Raw genomic sequence first — 19,280 nt, 5'->3', positions numbered from 1 at the left:
ACCTGTTGCTTGTCCTCCCATAGGTTGTCCACCCATTGGTTGGAAGTTCAGGGTGTTTTGAACACCAAATGAAGTTTGTGGCATCATAACTGAGTTGGATTGGCCAAAACTTGTTTGCGGCATCATGCCTCCGGTAACCTGGCCACCAGTTCTTTGAGCCGGAACCAAAGGTCCAGTCCTTTGCATAGATAATGGTTGGCCTCCGAATGATGTAGGTGGCATACCACCAGTAACTTGACCTGTCATCATTGGTGCTTGTCCAAATGTGGTCTGAGGAAGTGTCACATTACCTGTTTGCAATGGTTGGAATGTGGGTTGGCCAAAAGTAGTTTGTGGAATGTTGTTGCCTGTTTTTTGTTGTTGACCAGTTGCTTGTCCTGTAAATGTGGTAGCCCCAGTTTGCAATGGAACAATCCCAAAAGTGAGTTGAGGTTGCAAAACACCTGTTGCTTGAATTGGAATGAATCCTGTTGGCTGAGCAGTAATTGGCATAAATCCCGTTGGCTGAACAGGAATAAGGCCACCAGTTTGTTGAACTGGAACGAGACCACCAGTACGTTGAACAGGGACCAAACCACCAGTACGTTGAGCGGTCACTTGTCCATTAGTAGGTTGCGATGACACACCATTTCCAGTCTTAACCGGAGTTAACGTTGGCGCAGATGGCTTTTGATCTTGTTGAGTAGCAGGTGGCGGTATCTTATTATTCAGTTCTAAAGGTTTGATATTAACCAAATCCTGCAATGCACCTGTGTATTGTGGTTGCTGAGGAGCAGCAGGAGTAGCAGGAGAAGAAGTAGAAGCTGGAAGTTTTGATACGTCTTCACTAGATCTAGCTGCTGGTTTAACTGCCCATGCGTCATCTTCAAATTTGTTAGATTGTGCTTCTTGTGCACCTATCTGTTCCTCAGACCTCAGAGGAGATGGTAATGCCTTAGGATCCACCTTGTGAACTTCTGCTGCTGAGTTGTTATTTTTCAAAGCACCAGTTGGTTCAGTGAATAAGCCACCTGCTGGAGCATTTGGCTCTTCGACAGTTGATTTCTTTCTATCAAACTTGTTGTCTAAAAATTTCATGACCCTCAAAATGTCACCTTCCCTTAAACCTAACGTACGTAATAATGAAGGATTAATATCCGCTAAAATGTTTTCATCCATTTGTTCTCTATTGAAATTAAGTGTATAACGTTGACAATTACCAAGATCGACACCACAAGAAAGGAAAAATTCAAACCAATCATATTCTGGTTCACTAGTTGAAAGAGCAGTTGTCGTTTTAGGTCTTGTGGGTTGAGGTGGGGCAATATCATTAATAGCCGAAGTAGCTGATTGAGATTGAGTAACACCAGCTTTCTGAGACTTGGTTCTTTTCACATTTTGCTTTGTAACTTCTTGTTTATATGACTCTAAAGATGTTCCAGTAATTTTTTCCACATATTCTAAATCCTCAAGAGATAATTTAGCAGCCGCAACTGCAATCTTAACGCCATTGGTTTTATGCAAGTGAATCTTGCCTTCAACACATCCCAAGAATTCAGCTTCAACCTTAAATGAACCAGAACTATCAATCCATGTTCTAACTCTATGGTAATTAGGCATTGATTTATCACTTGATTCTCCATGGCTTGATTTGTCTCTTTGCACACGGTCATGTTCTCTGATTTTGTTACGTTCTTCTCTACTACGATGGTGATTCTTACTTTTTCTGTGTCCTTGATCATCACTTGGAACGACCCTACCCCTAGAAGATCTAGTACTTCTAGTAGATTTCAGTCTTTGAGGACCTTCTGTTAATTTTTCTAAGTTTGAGGTTCCAACAATTTCAATATATGACGATGGAATAACACCTTGTCTTTTAGTTTCAATGTTTTCACACATCCACCAATCCTTAGATTTAGTTTCATTAATAATATAGACTTCGTCACCTTCTTTACTCATCAATTCATCAGATCCTTGTGCTTCAAAATCGTACATAAGTCTACCGATCTTCCTATTCGATCCTCCCGTCGAAGCTTGGGAAGCCTTTGCAACTTCTCGTAACCCTTTTGCATTTTCAGCACCCTTTAAATCTCCTAAAATAGACATAATTGCTTCGGCTACATCTTTGGATCCGGTGTGCAATTCAATGGAAGCACTTGGATTCTTAAATTCCAAAAACAAGTGCTTTTTCTCATGACTGAAATCAGTTAAATCCTTGATTTTCCACTGTTGATCGAGCGAAGATGCAGACTTTAGCTTGAGCTTCTTAGGATTGTTTGTATTTGGTTTTAAAATTACATTTCCTTGACCAATAGAAAATATGACAGACCTTTTTTTACGTCCATCAACTTCATCAATATACCAAGTAAAATATTCCCCATCAAATTTATGTTCTGTATTATCATTAATGTCCTCTTCATTTTCTTGGCCATACAGTGTGGGAAGTGGTTTATTTTCTCTGACCGGGGTTTCATTTAAAGGTCTAGATGGCATTGGAGGAGGTGGGGCATCATCTTCATCACTATCATTGCCAAGAACCTCTTCTTCTTGATGTTCACCCCCTTCATGTTCCGTGGATTCAGGCTCGTTGTGAACTTGAGATGGATGCATTGGGGGCGGTTGAAATTGTGGTTGTGATTGTGGAGATGCAGACATACCTCTGTCACGGTGAAGTGGAGGTGGTGCAAAGCTAGCCAAAGGCATACCTGGAGCATTCTGACCTTGGGTAGGAGTCTGTAATTGGGCAGGGATTTGCTGTTGTTGCAGTTGTTGGTCACCAACTTCGAGGTAATTTGCCGGAACGTACCCAAATAGTTGATTAGTTTGAGCATCTCCCACTAAAAACCAATCCGGATCATTCATGTCAAATACATTAAACCTATCACCTTCTCTGAAAGAAATTTCTTCCTCCGTTTGCTTGTCATAGTCGTATAATGATGTAGCTCTCTCAACAATAGGGGCCTAAATTCAACGTTAGTATCGCGTTCATAGAGCTTCTTCATAAATTTAAATTACATACCTCTTCAATGTAGTTTGATGGAACCAATCCAACTGGCTCATCTACTTCTTCATCGCCAACTGGGACTACCCTCTTCTTAACTTTCCACCAGTCGTCTACTTCCGACTTTTCTAGTAAGTATAACAAGTCATCAGCACTAATGTTAAGTTCTTCATCAGACTGGGCCACATAATCGTACAATGCCCTGTAGACACCTATATATAATGACAGCATATGGCCTATAATGTTTAATAACTAAACTGATTCGTAGACTCTCCCTGATCACCAAATCAAAGTCGATTCGATTTTCAAGTGTTATCGAGACCATTCTCTTTATGGTATATACACGATATATTTTAGGGGAACCACTTAAAGACAATCCTTACATGAAATACTACAACTAATCCATCTAACAGCTTGATAGACATGATGCTATAAAGAGAAAGACATGATAATGAAAAACTACATTTAAATACTCGAACAGTTTGTTTGTAGAACGCGTCATTTTTAGGATAAACATATATAATGAGACGAGACGTTACCCCAGTAGCTGTAATGCCCTTAACTTACGTGTTTTGGTCACCTAAGTTTGGAATAACATGTAAGTAAAAGTAATAGGATCCAATATGTGTGTTAAAATATGGCTATGGCAAAATTATAGGGTCATTTTTTGACATGAAAATCTATTTCGCAACATGTATTGTTGTCTAATTGACTTTGTTAATACCGTTGCCGTTCTCTAATAAGACATTTTCTATATTTTTCATTGCCATAATAGCTGTATGGTCGAAGTTTTCGGCGGTAGAAGCAGCAATATGTGGAGTCAATACTACATCTTGTCTGCCGAATAATTCTTCATGAACCTTTGGCTCATCTTCAAACACATCTAAACCTGCGAAGACCACTTTGCCGGATTTTAAACCATCCACAAGTGCCTGTTCATCAATGACTGTGCCTCTCCCTATATTGATAATTCTGATTGGCTTGGCAAATGCGCTAATAGATTCTTTATTAATCATGTGTTTAGTTTCTGGTGTTCCAGGACATGCAACGACGACCAAGTCGGCAATGTCCTTTGTATCCATAAGAGTTTTATGATATGTAACCGGGTATGGCACTTGATCCTCCTCTTTTTGCGATAATTGAGATCTTTTGGTGTAATGAATGTTCATACCGATTTCAGATAAACGCCTACCAATTGTTTGTCCAATTTTACCAAACCCCACAATAACTACGTTATGGTTTTTAGGAGATATGTTAGATCTGTTAATAGTACGATGACCAAATGAATAACAGTCCTTTTCTCCCAATTGAGCAGTTCCTTTATCAGAATTGAAACTTGCCGTTTCTAACTGTCTTCTAATTTCCACAGTATTGTTAGTATCCTTTGAAAAATTATCCTGGAAGATTTTGAAATTTCTGAAACTTAACAAAGTATTGTATAAAACCAACTCAGCAACAGGTTCACTAGCACCATCCGAAGGAACGTTGGTCAAGATTATATTTTTTTCAGCCATCGCTTTACCATCGTATCCATCATGCCCGACTGAACAAATTGAAATCAATTTAAGACTGGAAGGGGCATTCTGAAGCACCTCATTACGAAATCCCCCGAGTAGAGAGAACCCTAACCACGCTCCGTAGATGGCTTGTATATTTTGAAATTTAGTCTTGAAATCCTCGATCAATTGTTCAACTGTAGTTAATTCATATTCGATGCAATCGAATTTTTTGGTGAATTCAACATATTGGGGTAATGATTTATTCAAATCGCCGATGAAAAGAACTTGTGGTTTCATTTTGTTTTGAAGAATAATCAGAAAATCAAGGTTGAAAATATACAACCACCTTATATATATAAGGCACCAAAATTTATTGTCCGATTTAGGAAGTTCACACCTACATTACGGAACACTGTAAACATTATATGACTCCAATGTTTCTATCGCCTACACTTAATTTAACAAATGAATATACTGAATTTTATGAATATAAAATAAGAGCTGATGAACAAAAGAGTAAAGGTAACGTATAATCAATAATATAATCGATGATTCCAGAAAATGAATAATAAAAAGCAAATGTAAAATGTAACAAATGATTTAAGTCCTAACTAAAACAAAACAAACAGATGGCAAGGCATCGGCTTGTATTCATTTCAGTCACTTTCTAGAAGAGCTGTAATAGGTGTGGGTCAAATAACACCAGGAAATGTCTAATGGTGTTGGTGACCTGGTTCACCCAAGTATTTAGCAGCATAAACGTTACCACATTGCCAGCATCTACCTGGCTTACCTTCTTCAACCTTCATCCAGTAAGGCTTGTGGTCGTCACCACCTTTACCCTTACATCCAACGTAACGGTAACCCATGTAGGTTGGGACCAAGTATGGGTCCTTCATAGAACCAGAACCTTCGAAGACTGGGTTTTCCATGTCGAAGACATCGATACCTTCCATCTTACCTAAAAGTTCGAATCTTTCTAAACCAGTAGCTTGGTCCAAGTCGGATGGAATGGTACCTTCTTTGGCACCCGGACCAATCAAAGTTCCGTCTGGACCAGTGACTTCAGACAACTTGGTAGCAGTTTTGGCAGCAACATTGCTTTGTGGAGAAGACATTAAGATTCTTGAGGTACTCAAGAATCTAGTTTGCTTAGCAAAACGTATAGTACGAGAGAGCATGCTAGATATTAGTTAGTATTGTTCTTATCACTAAGTTTGAACCACCCATAATTTCTGAGATCACTACATAGTCATATTCATCATGTTTTCGCTTCCAGCTCCACTTCAAATCATTCTGTCGCATTTGGTATCTCAGGCTCTTACGCTCTTTCCAATCTCCCCGGCAGGTTCTTCATGTCCCTATCGTAAATTTCATAGTGTCCATTTCGCCCATTTGAATCCCAATTCTCAATCATACAAGTTTGCTTTGCCCACATATACCCTTATTCACCCAATTGAACGTTCCTGTTCAACTACCAAATTCCTTCTCTTCTCATTGGACATCTCGCTAGTGGTTTTTTTTCACTCTCTGTATGTAAACAACGGGTCTACCCGCTATGCGTAGATCTTCCTCAGTTTCGGGGTATTGGTTCATACTGTGAATATATGTTTCTACGTACACTGTTGACTATGGTATATGCAAATTAAATGAATTAATTTCAACTGGGTACCTATAACATATCATGAACTAACAAACAAAAAATCAGCTAATATTGAGACTAGTTACACAAAATCCCCCATAGTGAGTTCGTCTTAACTATAAGGAAATGATCTTCAACGTAATTGGCTAGCGAGCGCTAAATCCATAACTTGTAAAAATACGCCCAAGAGTTAACCAACAAAATCTAAGTACTTACACGTGATTTACTAAGAAACCACTAAGGAACAGAGTATGGTATGATTCATGAACCAGGTATTATATGGAGAATGAATTGAGGTTTAGATAAGTTCCTAGGATTCGAAGGAGAGGGATGGAGAGAAAGGAAAGTAAAGGAAATAGGATTTAATTATATGTAGTTCAGGAAGTAATCTAATAATAATAGAGTTGAACATGTCCAAAGTTACTAGAGCACCAATATACTATTTACATATAAAGCATTACTAATAGTGTATCTTTCTTAAAATTGTCGGTTGCGTAAGAATAATAAGACTAAGCTAAGTGCTGTAATGTAGACCCAAGATGAGGAGATGTTAAAATAGTCCGCAAATTTCTTGCAATCGGTAGCGGTACCATTACAATACCCTTGCGGACACCCCATGCTCGTTACAGCATCGTAGGCATCGTACTTATCATCGCATAATTCATTTCTTACCAATTTTATACACAAGTGCCAAGCCTCGTTATTACTAAACCCCATTTTATAGTCTATACTATCTGGATACTGCGCAATTGCGTTATCTGCCCAGTTCGCAGCCTGTTGCATTTGGTCTTCCGAAGCTTTAATATTACATTTGTTCCAATTACATGCACAAGTCCTAATATTTGCACTAGTCCCTGTATTGGACCATTGTTTCCCCGCCGGTAGTGACTCAGTTACTTCTGAACATTCAGTTCCGCCCGTATTATTTAAGATTTCATTTAAGTAATCCGCGAAGACATTCGATATTGTGCTCGTGAGACTTTTTTCTAAATCTCTCATCCCGTACTTTAATACTGCTGTAAAATCACCAATTTTCTGATACGATGCCCGCTTGGAACCATAGGATTGTAACCAATTATTGCCATGGTGTGCATTGACAACAATTGCATCCTCACGAGGGTAAATTGCCCTGAGTGCATTTACGCCACTGTGTAATTGCTCTGCGTACGTCATATTTATATCGCCAGCGTCGCTCAAATCTATGTAGAAGGCCATAGATTGATTGTTGGCGTACAAATACTCGCCTACTAACACCTGATCATCACTAGTCAGAAATAGCCTCCGGTACTTTGTATTTAAAGCTGAATCTATATCCAATAGAAATAAAGTACTCGTCCCACTAACCGAAGTAAGGAATATACATAGAATGCATATGCCAATCATAATGTGCAAGTTATAGACGTACATTCTGTAAGGCCACTAAATAAGAACTGTATCTATCGTTAGAGCTTTTCACGTGATACTCCAGATTAATCTTCGTACACAAACTTGTCGTATATCTCAATTTTCGATTCTCATGATTCTTCTTTTCCAGAGCCGCGGTTCGAACCCTAAACAAACAAATACACATGTCTGTGACTGCTTTAATTTATGAACCGTTCACGACCCCTATTACAATTTTTTTTTCAGTCGACAGGACTCTCAGTGTACTCTCTCACCAATCTTAATAAAAGTGAAAATACTTAATTTTTCATTATTTTATTCTTTGATCAATATATTAATAGGTATGTATAGAGTATACGGTACCATTGAAAGCATAATGATAGAATCAATAATATAAGACATGATCCACATTATCAACAACATTATATACAAAAAGTGGCCGTTTAAGAGCAATTAGGACCAGTGAAAAATTGAGTTAAGGAATAAATAAAACATGAATGAAAATATTTTTATAAGGGATAAAGTGGAAATAGAACATGAAAGTGGAAATGGATATACTAGAAGGAACGATGGCACGTTGTTCGGAGGTTATTGGAGAATATGGACGTGGTAGCAATTGATTTATTATCGCTGGATGTATGCCGAAAGTAACCATGGAAATTGGAACCAAGTACTAACATAATTATAGTTCAACATGCCAAAAAAGAGAGCTTCCAACGGTAGAAATAAGAAGGGTAGAGGTCACGTTAAGCCAGTTAGATGTTTAAACTGTGCTAGATGTGTTCCAAAGGATAAGGCCATCAAGAGAGTCACCATCAGAAACATGGTTGAAGCTGCTGCTGTTAGAGATTTATCCGAAGCTTCAGTCTACGCTGAATACGCTTTACCAAAATTATACAACAAATTGCACTACTGTGTCTCTTGTGCCATCCACGCCAGAATCGTCAGAGTTAGATCTAGAACCGACAGAAGAATCAGAGCTCCTCCACAAAGAAAGAGATTCACTGCTGACAGAAAAGTCAACCCAGCTGACGCTGCTAAGAAAGCTAACTAAATTTGCTGACTGTTTATTGTAAATCTAAGTGTTTCACGATGAATTGTTAAATTAGTTTAGTCCTGTTTATGTTTTTATATAATTTTCCAGCAGTTACTGTTGATTGGGCTTTTTCGTTCATGATCTTTCAATAATAAAAAATATGTACTTTACTAGCTTGATGTAGTTCCAAGGTTGCGCCATAGTATATACATAGTACACTGTGGTTGTTACCCTATAGATAGTGAACCAATCTTGTCCATTTTAGTATTTCATTTATTATATATTTAACTTCCAAATTGGCTTATCCTTCTGTCTGAATATGACCTACGTTCGACTACATTCGACTACATTTCCTGGCTTCTGCCCTTGCTTATTCCAATTAGTAGTTTCGTTGATCTTTGGGTACTAATGATGAAAAAATGCTTTTCCCTGTATATAATAGTCTTAAAAATTTAATTGGCCATTTGCGAAATTCATGGCCTAAAGAATGAATCAATTAATAAGGAGACTTAACTAAAGGTAACCTATTATATTTCAATTTATCATAAACGATTAACTGTCACTAAATATCTTTCATACTGATCTAATTGAGTTGAAAGTATACACCAATTCTTATTGTGGATATAAATTGCAAACAGAAAAAGAGGACCGAACCAACATCTCTATCGCACGAATACCATCATCGACAGATTCAAGAGCAACAATCCGGTAAATTGTAACGCTATTAATAAGAGTATATGGTTTAGCATAATATGACTATGGAAGACACATGGAAATTTTCACAATGCTTTGGTGATAAAGGAGACATCGAAAATATTACTGAAGCTGATATCATTTCTACCGTTGAATTTAATGACCAAGGCGACTTTTTAGCTACCGGTGATAAGGGCGGGAGAGTTGTTCTCTTCGAAAGGAACCAATCGAAAAAGAAACAAAGCTGCGAATATAAGTTCTACACCGAGTTTCAAAGTCATGACGCCGAATTCGATTATTTGAAGTCGCTTGAGATCGAAGAAAAAATCAATAAAATCAAATGGCTTAAAAGCTCTAACAATCTCTGTTTGTTGTCTACTAATGACAAGACTATCAAGTTGTGGAAAATCCTGGAAAAGCAAGTTAAAATGGTTAGCGAGAACAACTTGAATGGATCTTCCAACTTGCCACTGACCGCATCCACCATATCAAATTTGAAATTACCTAAGATGACATTGCATGATAAATTAATTCTGGCTCAACCAAAAAAGATTTATTCAAATGCCCATGCTTATCACATAAATTCCATCTCAGTTAATTCCGATCAAGAGACATACTTATCGTCAGATGACTTGAGAATTAATTTATGGAACCTTGGCATATCAGATCAATCATTTAATATAGTAGATATTAAACCAACCAATATGGAAGAATTGACTGAGGTTATTACAAGTGCTGAATTTCACCCTAGTCATTGTAACTTATTTATGTATTCTTCATCCAAAGGTACTATAAAGTTATCAGACATGAGATCAAATTCATTATGTGATACTCACTCGAAGAATTTCGAAGAGTACTTGGATCCAGCTTCGCATAACTTTTTTACGGAAATTACTTCCTCCATATCTGACGTGAAGTTTAGTCACGATGGTAGATACATTGTTTCAAGAGACTACATGACCGTGAAGATATGGGATTTGGCAATGGAGCTGAAACCCGTCAAAACTATAAATGTTCACGAACATTTAAGAGATAGGTTATGTGACACTTACGAGAATGATGCCATTTTTGATAAGTTCGAGGTTCAATTCAGCGGTGATAACAAATCTATTATGACTGGTTCTTATAATAACAATTTTATGATATATCCAAATGCTGTTAATGACACCCATTCAAAACCATCTAAATCTTTCAGTAGTACTAAATTCAATACCTCATCATTTTCTAAAAACAAATCAAATCAACAAAAGGACGATGATGATTCTGATGATGATGACGATGATGTGGCTTCGCCGCCTATGGATAGCGAAACATTCCCTCAATCACCAAGCTCGCAATTAGATGACGATGACCAAGAGGAGATTGTTTTGAAGGCCGACAAGTCAGCTTTCAAATCGAAAAAGTTAGGGAATACTGGATCAATGACCCGTAGATTGATGAGTGGAGTCGGTTCTGGTAGTAACGCAGGTGATTTTGATAATATTGATTTCAAGAAGAGTATTCTACACTTATCATGGCATCCACGAGAAAATTCTGTTGCAATTGCTGCAACAAATAACTTATACATTTTCTCTACTTTATAAGATCAATTGAATTGACTTAATCATTCTCATTCATGGTTTACACTTCCTGGTTTCTTTAGCTTCCCTATGTCAAGTAGTGTTGCTATTGAAAGTTTTTGTATTAGTGATATAATGGAGCCATATCCATTTAAATAATAAAGCAATTAATAAATATCGAAATGATCAGAATCATTACTATATAAAGAGCCGCTTACTGTCTTAATGGACGTGTAGTACCTCCCACTTACATATACCTACGATATGGTCGGTGATTATTTTCGTGATACCCCTTTCTCTAAATCTCGCTCCCTTTAAATAATATCAATTACTACAGTGGTTATCAATAATAGGCTGTATATTTCTAATATTCAAGCATGAACGCTTATTCGGCGTATACAAATAGGAATTAACATTTCTAGTAAAATGAACTAAGAGCTAAGTGAAATAAAGGCTATGAAATAAGCATAATCAAATCAATTAGATGACTTAGGCTTCAATGTGTCTGTTGACATCACTGTTCCAGAATAAGGTCTTGTCACCATCACCCCAGAAAAACTTCTTTTGTCTCAAGTTTTGGTATTCGTATTGTGTTGGCCATTCTTCATCGGAAAGTTCTCTCAAGTGCTTTCTGTGTTCAGCATGGTGCATTTCAATTCTGGCAATTGGGATGGCAGTTATGATAAGAACTGGAAGAGCAACAACGTAGGTTATTTTCTTCCATAAGTTGGTGATACCTTCGGAGTGTTCTGCCTTTTCTTTCCAGGCCTTCTTGAAGGCTTCACCTGCTTGTTTATCGACCTTTGGGAATGCAGTTTCAGCAATTCTCTTGGAAACACCGTAACCGTGGTGTGCACCGGAGTTGAATCTAACAAAAGTACGTTGACCTACACTTCTGAACATCTTAATTAAATCACAATAGTGTCAATGTTTGTATGGTGAAAATTATAATGACCGATGTTAAGAAGTTGATAAAATGGTGTGAGTCTTGATTACGTGATCAAACCAATTTTTATTGGTCGTATCCGAGCCACGTGAATTACTATGAGATCAATATCAGTATATATACGTTTATAATTATACAATCTCTCTCTATATTATACAAATACTAAGGACTAAGGGGTGGTAGATCCGGGCCTCTATTAATGCTTGCATCATCTAAGTGCTCGTCGGTTTGCTGCTCTACTTTAGGTTTTTTTGAATCCTCAATTCCGTTATTTTGATCAGGATTTGCTGGAGACACCGCTTCTTGTTCTTCTTTTTCCTTTGCCTGCACGTCAGGTTGGTTCTGGTTTTCTTCTTTCGGGAGCTTGTTTTGCTCCCGTGTCTTCTTAGCAAGCTCTACATTTCGAATCATCTCAGCAACCGCGTCCTCGTATTTGTAGTTATGTTTGTGTGCCATGAAATTGAAGGAATCATGTCTTAATGCAGGGAAGCGGACTTTTACATGCTTCTGGTCATCCAAAAGAAGGGATTCGGTCGAGTCGCCGTGGATCATACGCTTTATTTCGCTGTCGTGAAGTTTTGTAATGTCTCTAGTTGCCAAGTACTCAACTAATAGATCGTCTTGGTCAAACAACAATTTCAAGTAGTCTGCGTCAGACAAGTCTCTGATGACTGAATCCTCGTCGTCAGATATTTCATTGTCGCTTATACGTTTTTTGTTATTCAATATATTCCTAATAAATTGGTTCAAGTTCCTGGTTAGCACCCAAATTCTTAATTTAGGTAAAAACGTATAGCCTTTGAACTTCTTTGCCATCAACCCTTTATAACCATATTCATTATTCAATAATTTTCCGTAATCGTTTGGAATATAAGCAGGTTCTCCTTCAACTATGGACAATCTCATTGGACTGAGCTCTTCTAATCTTGCAAAGTGATTATTACGACAATTGTAAGCTTTCATGTACTCATTTTTATCCATATCACTGATAGTTTGATCGACTGATGATCCACCGAGTTCTTCTGGCAATTGCTTACTGAGCCTGGCAGGTAATCTCAGATTTGACAAAGCCAACCCAGTAATATCGATGTAAAACCCAGTATCCACATCGATGAATCTTGCATCAATGTTGTTATTTCCATTTCCTTTTGTTCTGGAAGAAATAAAGGTCCCACAGTCTAAGAAGTATCTACCAAAACGGATTTCATTATTATCTCCATCACCAAGATCCATAATTATAGATTGATTAAATTTTCTGGATAACGTATGCAAATCAGCAATTGGCATTTGAACATCAATATCATTATCCCAAGGGAATCCCACTCCATCCCAATACCACGATAATAAGGTACCGTGGGCAATCCAGGTATTCAAATTATAAGTGTTTGTAAAGGTTAACCACGCCCTGATTAATCCATGTAACGAAGGAGACTGTTTATCGGTGTAGTTAATAATACCATTAAAAAATCTCCAATCATAATGCCCACCAAGTGCATAATTGGACTCCTTTCTTATGATCTTAGCCTCATTAAAATATTTTGGTGGAGATACCTCATTGAGAGAAACCTGTAATGACATTCTGTAAAGCTTCTCTGTTTCAGTTAGAGAGTCATCAGAAACTTTTTCCAAAGCTGCTAATATTTCCGACGAATTATCTTTGAATTGTTCATGTACCAATACCCTTTCGTATTCAACAACTGCATCTTCCGGAACTGGGTTTTTCTCCTTTACTGCATCATTCAACCTTGTCAATTCTTGATCAATATTGATGACTATATCTTTGGAAGTATGTAAGTCTTCCCTGTACTCTCTTCTATAATCCCTGATATACTGAGAGACTAATGACGAGTCCGCGAGCTTAACACGTCTATTTGTATCTTGAGATACACCTACTTGTAACCCAGTACCTCCTAACCTCAACTTATTCCCATTATTATCCCGAGAACCTGGTAAAATAAAGACAAGTGACATTGGTGGGGGCATAAAATCGTGTAAATATGACTTAGCCTGCAAAATCTTAAACTTCTTACGTGATCTACCACCATATTGAAAAACATGGAAACCAGTGGATAACTTGCTTTCTTTTATCTGTTTTAATAAATCTTTGTAGACAGGGTCTGTGTCACTGTCATTCAAGACTTCGTCAATTTTTTCATCATCGATACAAAAAGTCTCTGGCTTTTGAAGCTCCATTTTTCTATTTCTAAGATCACTCTTAACGGTAAGATCAAATTCCTTGCATCCCTGTTTTTCGTCACTCAAAAAGTGTTCGTTAAGTATCGCTAAATCAACCCAATCAGCCCAGTGGAAATAAGGTAATACTAATTGATCCAACGGACGGGATTTCTTAATCTGACGTCTTAAGTTATTAAACACAAAGTTCAACGTAAATCTAGGATCAAATATATGCAAATTGGGACTTTCGACAGCTTCCGGATCCACCATATAATCCGGCAAAACAAGCTCATGGTCCTTTTCATCCTTTGTTACATCTAAAAGCCATAACTGGTTCTTTTTCTCATCCGATAGATCTATATCATCCTTTTGATATATGTGATTAAATTTCGAATCAAGCAACTCATTAAATTCTTCTGCGTTCTCTGTATTTTCATCATTAAACATAATCTTTCGGATATCAAAAATATTTTCTGTAAGGTTTTGCTGTATCGAAGCTTTAGGATCATAATTCAACAACGAAAGCATAGCTAAGTTCAACGCTACGAGTATTGCTAGCAAAGCTAGACAGCGGGATCTTCTTATCATGATGTGCTTGATCAAATCGTTTACAAAATCAACTATCAGTACAGTTCATTCAATACAGCTAAAAGCTTGAATCCGGTTTGTAATGTAGTACGACGACTTCAATATCAACAATATAAATAGAAAGATCACTAACGTCTGATAGGAAAAACAAGAGATTTCGACGAGCTATGGTAAAATAGACCTAAATCTTCAAAGCCTTGCGAGCACTTACTTGACAGGTGATATTTTTTTCGGAAAAATCCAGAGCTAACAAATAACAATAACAATTCCACATCTTTAGACTTATTTCCTATAGATCTACATGATGAAGCTAAAGGTAGCATGTGTTCAGATTAATCCAAAGATAGGGAACGTTGAGGCCAATATCAAGAAGGTCCAACAAATGTTAAGCAAATTACAGGGCGTAGATATAGTGATGCTTCCGGAATTTGCCATCACTGGATACAACTTCCCTGACAGAAAGGCATTAGAGCCATATTTAGAGTTAACTACCAGCGGACGCTCTACACAATTAGCCAAGGAGATTCTGACCAAGCATGAGTGCTTCACATTGATCGGGTATCCAGAAAAGGATAAAGAACGAGACTACAATATATACAATTCGGCAGTTTTAACTGCCCCAAACGGAAGCGTATTGTATAATTACCGAAAAACGTTTTTATACGACACCGACGTAGCATTTGGATGCCAGGAAAACCCAGACAAGGAATTTACACCCTTGCGTTTGGTGCTCGATAAGGAGTACTATTTGAACAAGCAACCAAACAAGGAATACCCAGCAGTTACCACAAACTTCGGAATATGTATGGACCTAAATCCATACCAATTCACTGCTCCATTTAACAAGTTTGAAATGTCATTGGCGTGCTTTGCCAATAAAGCGACTCTTATCCTCTGTCCTATGGCCTGGTTATCTTCGAAGTCCCCGTCCATTAGCGAATCAGGCGACAAGACGCACCAAAGCGAAATGTACGAGCAGAAGTTCTTTTCCCACAATAATGTTCCTGCTTATAATCTTGAAGCGATGTCGCGAGATAACTACTCCAATCAGCTCGTCGAACAGCACGAACTTCAGGACAAACCGTTTGTTCCCCAAAATCCGGACTATTCCACCATCAACTACTGGATTTTACGCTTTTTCCCCTTTCTAAATCACCCCAACAATCAGCTAGCCAAATACTACAAATCCGTCACCGTAGTCGCATGCAATCGTGTTGGTATCGAATCTGATGTTCTCTACGGGGGCTCGTCCGCGATATTTCAATTTTCTGATTCCCCTGGAAATTACGAAATTGACAATCGTAATCCAAGTGTAGTGGTGAGGGGGTGCTTGGGCCAAGGCGAGGAAGGGGTTTTAATGCGAGAAATAGATATAGACGTGTCAGCTTCGAGTTAACATGTTATGCTAGATGTGTACCCCTGTAGTTGAAGCGGCTCCTAACGAATATATTTGCTAAATAGGAATAATTTGCATATAAAACACGAATTTATAATTTGAAACAATACCATAAACCATATAGAGTAAGTGGTATTGTGAGTAAAGTGAAAAATAATTTTTGCGCCTCACCAGTCATCCTTATTTATATTAGCTGGAATCTTTTACAAAATTTTATATATCAACCTTTCCTTTTTACGAGTCTTATGAACTACTTATTAGGTTATTCGCAAGACGAGACGAGACAGGATGTTAAAATCATTGAAATTACCTAGGAAGCTTATAGTGAAAGTTTTGCTCCTATTGGTGGTGACCGTAATTATTATCAGTACATCGAACCATGCTTTAGCGAGACCTTCTATAAAACAATATAAATTAAAACTCCAGAGAGCTATACATTTAAAATTCAACAACTGGACGAGTAATTTTCTCACGAAGGACTATGGGTTGGAGTCTAACCATGAATTCTTGAATAAACTCGAAGAAATCAAGGCCGAGAAGTTAGCCGATGATTCGGCTAACGAAATGTGGGACATAAATGAAAAAGTGCTCAATAATTTACCGTTAGAGGTGAAAGTTCCGAAATATTTCTTGAAGCCAGAGGAGACGAAGCCAGTGATTCAGCCATTTGATCCACGGTTTACACTCGGGGTTTATCTCCAGTGGATCAAACACCACCCAAAGGAGCCATTACCATTCCATTGGTCTGATTGGGTGGATTTAACCAAATTGCATAAATATATGCTTGCAGAAAGTAGGAATAAGATATCATGTAAGGAGCTTTTTGATATCAGTGGAAACATCGAGTTGGTGCAGAATTCCAAGTTGGTTGAAGTTCAAAATTACTGTAAGGACAACAAAGACATCCCATTAGGATATCAAATAGTTGATTTCTCAGGTCCCCAAACTGTTCCAAACCACGAAATCTTGGGAAAATCTTATTTGTATTCAGGGGCACCATCGCCGGTAAGATTAATATTCATGACTGAATCGCAAGGATCATACGAGATGGATGTCTTGGACCACGGTGTGAACGATTTGAAGCACAGTTTATTGCATAATTCCATGGTGGAGACATTGGTGAGTAAGCAGAATATGAAAACCGTAAATGTATTAGGTGCGTACAATGATTTGGTCTCTAAAGTTGCTCCTGAAAACAGTGAACAAGTGTTGAGTGACTACGAGATCCATATCCCTAAAGAGTCTTTTAATATTGATCCACAAGAGGTCATAAAGACGATGTCTGCAAAACAGAACTTGAATAAACTTGAATCGGCCTACCTTGAATCGATAAAATATTCAGCCAATGAGAATAATCCACCTAAATTCTTTAAAGAGGCTAAATTATTAGAGAAACACCCACAAAAGTGGTTAGGAGAGCATTATGATTGGAGATTTTTCAATGGTATCAACGTCGGAAAAGAAGAACAGTTATTGTCTTTACATAGATTGGTAAAGAATTATCTTAGTTTCACCAGACAGCATGGGATTGTGACATGGATCGCTCACGGGTCATTGTTATCGTGGTACTGGAATGGTATTGCATTCCCGTGGGATACAGATATAGACGTACAAATGCCAATCGGGGAATTATACAACTTGGGAAGACGTTTCAACCAAACATTGGTGATTGAAAATGCCGGAAGTGATCAGAAAAAATTCAATGGTATGGGCAAGTATTTCATAGACGTGGGATCAAGCATCACCCACAGAACTAAAGGTAATGGTAACAACAATATTGATGCAAGATTTATAGACATCGATACGGGGCTCTATATTGACATAACAGGATTAGCAATAACTGAGACCCCAGCTCCACCAAGATATGATTATATAATAGATACAGACAAGTCGAAGCAACTAGTATTGGAACAAGCTAAGAAAAACGGTCAAATAGACCACCATGTTAAGAATGAGCAGCTTCAAGCCTATAATTGCCGTAATAATCATTTTAGCACTTTTGATGAATTGAGTCCTTTGATCTTGTCGATTGTTGAAAATCAATTGAGTTATATTCCAAGCAATTTCATCATGACCTTGGATTACGAATATGGCGTGAAGGGTTTATCCAAACTCAACTTCAAAGATTATTACTATATGAACAACCTTCGTATGTGGGTTAAAACAAGCAAGGTCTTAGAATACATGAAAGACCCAGCATCATGGTTGAAAAAGAATAAATCGGCATCTTTATCCAATCAGCCTGTATCTGATTCTATTAAAGAATCTACTATAGAAGCATCTGATAAGAAGCCGACCAAACGTGAAGTTTCCGATCTCGAGAAGTTCCAGATAAATAAGTTGACCCTTGACAACCACATCGATTTGTTGCAGAATAACGAAATTTTCAAGGAATTCGTCAAGACAGTTGAATTTACAAAAGCCCATGAGCTTGAAATGAAGTGTCTCATGAAGGATGACTACAAGAACGCAAAGGCTGTTATCGAGGACTACTCTCGCCAGTATAACGTGGGAGCTGGTTTGAGAAGCGACTTGTTCATGAACAAATTGTTCAAAGACGGCTGGAACTACGACGACGAAGTTGAAAAGTTGTTAAGGTTAACGGAAGCCTATAAATCTGTATAATAGAGTTGCATGGCATATGCCATTTATGTATAGTATTAAATCGTACGACCGATAATGAAAATTAAGTAAGTCCTACTAGTGCAAGAATAACTCCAATTACGGGCTTGGTGTACGGGTGTAGTAGATTTTACCCCAAGACCCCTTTCTTACGTTATGTTGCCCGTGTTTTGACTTCCGACTTCCGTAGCTCGCAGCCGATGACGCCATCTCGGCCCGTGTTGAACCATACAACCCAATGTCGGGGTGAATGTCGCGTGTCTCGTGCCATTCCTTACATCATTGGCCGTCCCTGCCTGTTGACTCCATGTAACAATTGCAACCTCTCCTATGTGCCCTTGTCTCGCCTTTAGCCCGCTTTGAGTAACGTGAAGAGGCTTAAACGCGTATCACGATATTCAAGCTACGCCATTTTGACCTTATTTTATCGAATACGTAAATTATTGGCTTGGGCGTGGTGAGCCCCATGTTACTCCTATCGCCCTTTCTTATGTTCGGCGATGCTATGGCCATTTGTTTTAACAATTAGAGCATCTTTACCATACAATAGATTAATAACCCGTTTACACTAGCCCATTGGCTGCTGCATCATCGAAGTATGTAATAATCAAAATAATGCCTTCATGAACCCAATTTGCTGCAACCGTGCTAGAAGATGCTATAAACGTCTTGTAACTCTCCAATAAAACTTCTAACTATCTCGTGATTGCAACTGCAAAAAGGGTGGCAGAAAAGCTGCCGGTAATTTTTCCCCGAACCAC

At 38.0% G+C, this 19,280-nt stretch overlaps 10 protein-coding genes across 10 annotated transcripts; 4 read left to right on the top strand and 6 right to left on the bottom strand.

Annotated features, from left to right (window-relative positions):
- Nucleotides 1-63: 63 nt before the first annotated feature.
- On the bottom strand, nucleotides 64-3,211 carry AC631_03075 (uncharacterized protein; the record flags this gene model as incomplete). The annotated part of the gene is made up of 2 exons (XM_015611904.1): nucleotides 64-2,940; nucleotides 2,999-3,211. Coding segments are annotated over 2 exons (3,090 nt in total), but the record flags the coding sequence as incomplete, so codon positions are not given.
- Nucleotides 3,212-3,684: 473 nt separating this feature from the next.
- Nucleotides 3,685-4,776, bottom strand: AC631_03074 (uncharacterized protein; the record flags this gene model as incomplete). Its single annotated transcript, XM_015611903.1, has 1 exon — nucleotides 3,685-4,776. One exon carries the CDS (start codon nucleotides 4,774-4,776, stop codon nucleotides 3,685-3,687), a length of 1,092 nt encoding a protein of 363 aa, XP_015467297.1.
- Nucleotides 4,777-5,192: 416 nt separating this feature from the next.
- COX4 (cytochrome c oxidase subunit IV) lies at nucleotides 5,193-5,660 on the bottom strand (the record flags this gene model as incomplete). Its single annotated transcript, XM_015611902.1, has 1 exon — nucleotides 5,193-5,660. One exon carries the CDS (start codon nucleotides 5,658-5,660, stop codon nucleotides 5,193-5,195), a length of 468 nt encoding a protein of 155 aa, XP_015467296.1.
- Nucleotides 5,661-6,598: 938 nt separating this feature from the next.
- Nucleotides 6,599-7,294, bottom strand: AC631_03072 (uncharacterized protein; the record flags this gene model as incomplete). Its single annotated transcript, XM_015611901.1, has 1 exon — nucleotides 6,599-7,294. One exon carries the CDS (start codon nucleotides 7,292-7,294, stop codon nucleotides 6,599-6,601), a length of 696 nt encoding a protein of 231 aa, XP_015467295.1.
- Nucleotides 7,295-8,198: 904 nt separating this feature from the next.
- On the top strand, nucleotides 8,199-8,558 carry RPS26A (40S ribosomal protein eS26; the record flags this gene model as incomplete). Its single annotated transcript, XM_015611900.1, has 1 exon — nucleotides 8,199-8,558. One exon carries the CDS (start codon nucleotides 8,199-8,201, stop codon nucleotides 8,556-8,558), a length of 360 nt encoding a protein of 119 aa, XP_015467294.1.
- Nucleotides 8,559-9,292: 734 nt separating this feature from the next.
- CDC55 (protein phosphatase 2A regulatory subunit) lies at nucleotides 9,293-10,816 on the top strand (the record flags this gene model as incomplete). The annotated part of the gene is made up of 1 exon (XM_015611899.1): nucleotides 9,293-10,816. The coding sequence occupies one exon, from the start codon at nucleotides 9,293-9,295 to the stop codon at nucleotides 10,814-10,816; it is 1,524 nt and encodes a 507-aa protein (XP_015467293.1).
- Nucleotides 10,817-11,281: 465 nt separating this feature from the next.
- COX13 (cytochrome c oxidase subunit VIa) lies at nucleotides 11,282-11,695 on the bottom strand (the record flags this gene model as incomplete). Its single annotated transcript, XM_015611898.1, has 1 exon — nucleotides 11,282-11,695. The coding sequence occupies one exon, from the start codon at nucleotides 11,693-11,695 to the stop codon at nucleotides 11,282-11,284; it is 414 nt and encodes a 137-aa protein (XP_015467292.1).
- A 205-nt stretch (nucleotides 11,696-11,900) lies between these two features.
- On the bottom strand, nucleotides 11,901-14,441 carry AC631_03068 (uncharacterized protein; the record flags this gene model as incomplete). The annotated part of the gene is made up of 1 exon (XM_015611897.1): nucleotides 11,901-14,441. The coding sequence occupies one exon, from the start codon at nucleotides 14,439-14,441 to the stop codon at nucleotides 11,901-11,903; it is 2,541 nt and encodes an 846-aa protein (XP_015467291.1).
- Nucleotides 14,442-14,805: 364 nt separating this feature from the next.
- On the top strand, nucleotides 14,806-15,897 carry AC631_03067 (amidase; the record flags this gene model as incomplete). Its single annotated transcript, XM_015611896.1, has 1 exon — nucleotides 14,806-15,897. The coding sequence occupies one exon, from the start codon at nucleotides 14,806-14,808 to the stop codon at nucleotides 15,895-15,897; it is 1,092 nt and encodes a 363-aa protein (XP_015467290.1).
- A 288-nt stretch (nucleotides 15,898-16,185) lies between these two features.
- Nucleotides 16,186-18,522, top strand: AC631_03066 (uncharacterized protein; the record flags this gene model as incomplete). Its single annotated transcript, XM_015611895.1, has 1 exon — nucleotides 16,186-18,522. One exon carries the CDS (start codon nucleotides 16,186-16,188, stop codon nucleotides 18,520-18,522), a length of 2,337 nt encoding a protein of 778 aa, XP_015467289.1.
- Nucleotides 18,523-19,280: the final 758 nt, after the last annotated feature.

Source organism: Debaryomyces fabryi, assembly GCF_001447935.2.
Source record: "Debaryomyces fabryi strain CBS 789 chromosome Unknown contig00061, whole genome shotgun sequence".
NCBI classification, from domain to species: domain Eukaryota; kingdom Fungi; phylum Ascomycota; class Pichiomycetes; order Serinales; family Debaryomycetaceae; genus Debaryomyces; species Debaryomyces fabryi.
This window is presented reverse-complemented; position numbering and strand designations above follow the sequence as displayed.